The 1663-nt window shown below is 47.4% G+C and overlaps 1 protein-coding gene across 1 annotated transcript; it reads left to right on the forward strand.

Moving 5' to 3' along the window:
* The first annotated feature begins 44 nt into the window (after positions 1-44).
* SARC_15603 (hypothetical protein) lies at positions 45-1363 on the forward strand. Its single transcript, XM_014290278.1, has 2 exons — positions 45-169; positions 448-1363. The coding sequence occupies exons 1-2, from the start codon at positions 52-54 to the stop codon at positions 543-545; spliced, it is 216 nt and encodes a 71-aa protein (XP_014145753.1). The 5' UTR covers positions 45-51; the 3' UTR covers positions 546-1363.
* The last annotated feature ends 300 nt before the right edge of the window (positions 1364-1663 follow it).

Consider the following 1663-nt stretch of genomic DNA (forward strand, 5'->3'; position numbering starts at 1 on the left):
TATATATATCACATCCGCTTCTGGTGCAATGCACGCCTGACTGTCATTCGTATGCGTCTCGATGTATCTATACTTGACGCACAGGGCGATATAGAGATCGATCAGTCAATCAGCAACAAAGTGAATGCCGTACAGCGGAGTGTGGCTCAGTGCCTCAATTCAAACGGAGGTAAGCATGAATGTGAACCTCATGCATGATATTATTCCGTGTATTTCAACAATTAGAGTGGTCAATATAGCACTCGAGATTCGTGAGATCGCTTATGCGATGATTTGTGGCCATTCAACTGTACATGTCTACTGTAACCGCAACTTAAAGTCGGCTGCCAATGAGAATGTGCTCGCCCATAGAGCTCAGGAGACGTTTTATTAATTTATTTTACTCTAGAGACTCTAAACGATTTGATCTTATATTTATCCTTCCACACTGCCTCTCGATGATAATAGGATCGGCGAATTTTAATGAGATTGTGGAACATGTGTCCAAGCGATGGCAAACGCTGAGAAAGAGAGACGGCCTGCCCTACCACACCCGCATTAAGTGAGTGCTCTGTGGGGCAGAGACGCAAATGGTTTGTTGGTGCAGTGCTAGTGCTGCATACAGGTCAACTTCTTTTGAGACAATTCAGAGACATGTGCGAGTGAGTTGTGCCTCTGATTCAGGCAAAGTGGGTGTACGGCCTTCCTGGCGCTTGCTATATATATGTCATTCTTGTTGTTCGATTGGCGCGTGCGGCGGTGCGTTAATGGCCCCTACGTTTGCTCGTGCTAGTTAACGGGGACTCGTGATGACAGGCGGATGCCATTGGAAAACAGTGCTCAGACTTGTCACAGTCGGATGCGCACGCCATGGAGCACTGCGTGTTGAGCATCAAGACATATGTGTTAGGCTCATACCGTTGGCTATACTCATCACCAACCACAATAGCTCTCGTCGGTCGCTGTGCACTCTGATACACACCACACAAGCATTTTGACAGCCCACACCCATTCGGTGGACACTCGCGCAGGGAAACTTTAGTGTACTTTACATACGTGTGATGGAGAACTTTAAAAACCCAGTTTATTAGCCTAGCTTTAGCGCTAACGGTGATACTGTGAGAATGCGATGTTTGTTGGGCTGGTTAGTGGCTGACGAGTTTGCCACGACTTCTGTAGGATTGTACATCAATAACGGGGTATCAGAATTCGACGGCGACTTTTACACGTTCTCCTCATATTGATAGGCGTAACTTTGCTGGACACGTTCAGTCTTGCACGTGTGTCATAAGTTTGTTTGGCAGATATATGCGCAGCTAATATGCGCCAGGGGTTTGATAGTGACAACCCTGGGTATTCAACACTGATTAAAGATATCGATTGCGAGACAATCACGTCTACAAAACTAATACCGACCACTCTTGCCTGTCGTGCTATATCGCTCCCACCCCATAGACAAGCGGTGGAAGACGCCTTAACGAGCAGCGATGTGCACGGTCTATTTCAGGTGGGTGGTATTACATACTCTATTGTGTGGGGTGTGGTGGTGCTCATGGTACATCCCCTGTGTGTGATGTGCACGGTCTCTTTCAGGTGTGTGGTATTGCATACTCTATTGTGTCGGGTGAGGTGGGTGCTCATGGTACATCCCCTGTGTGTGATGTGCACGGTCTATTTCAGGTGG

Source organism: Sphaeroforma arctica (genome assembly GCF_001186125.1).
Source record: "Sphaeroforma arctica JP610 unplaced genomic scaffold supercont1.6407, whole genome shotgun sequence".
NCBI classification, from domain to species: Eukaryota; class Ichthyosporea; order Ichthyophonida; genus Sphaeroforma; species Sphaeroforma arctica.

Bases quoted from the DNA above. Each gene is read 5' to 3' on its own strand.
- SARC_15603 (XM_014290278.1), top strand. From the start codon at position 52: ATGCGTCTCGATGTATCTATACTTGACGCACAGGGCGATATAGAGATC. The intron at 170-447 runs GTAAGCATGAAT...CGATGATAATAG, and splicing joins GTGCCTCAATTCAAACGGAG to GATCGGCGAATTTTAATGAG.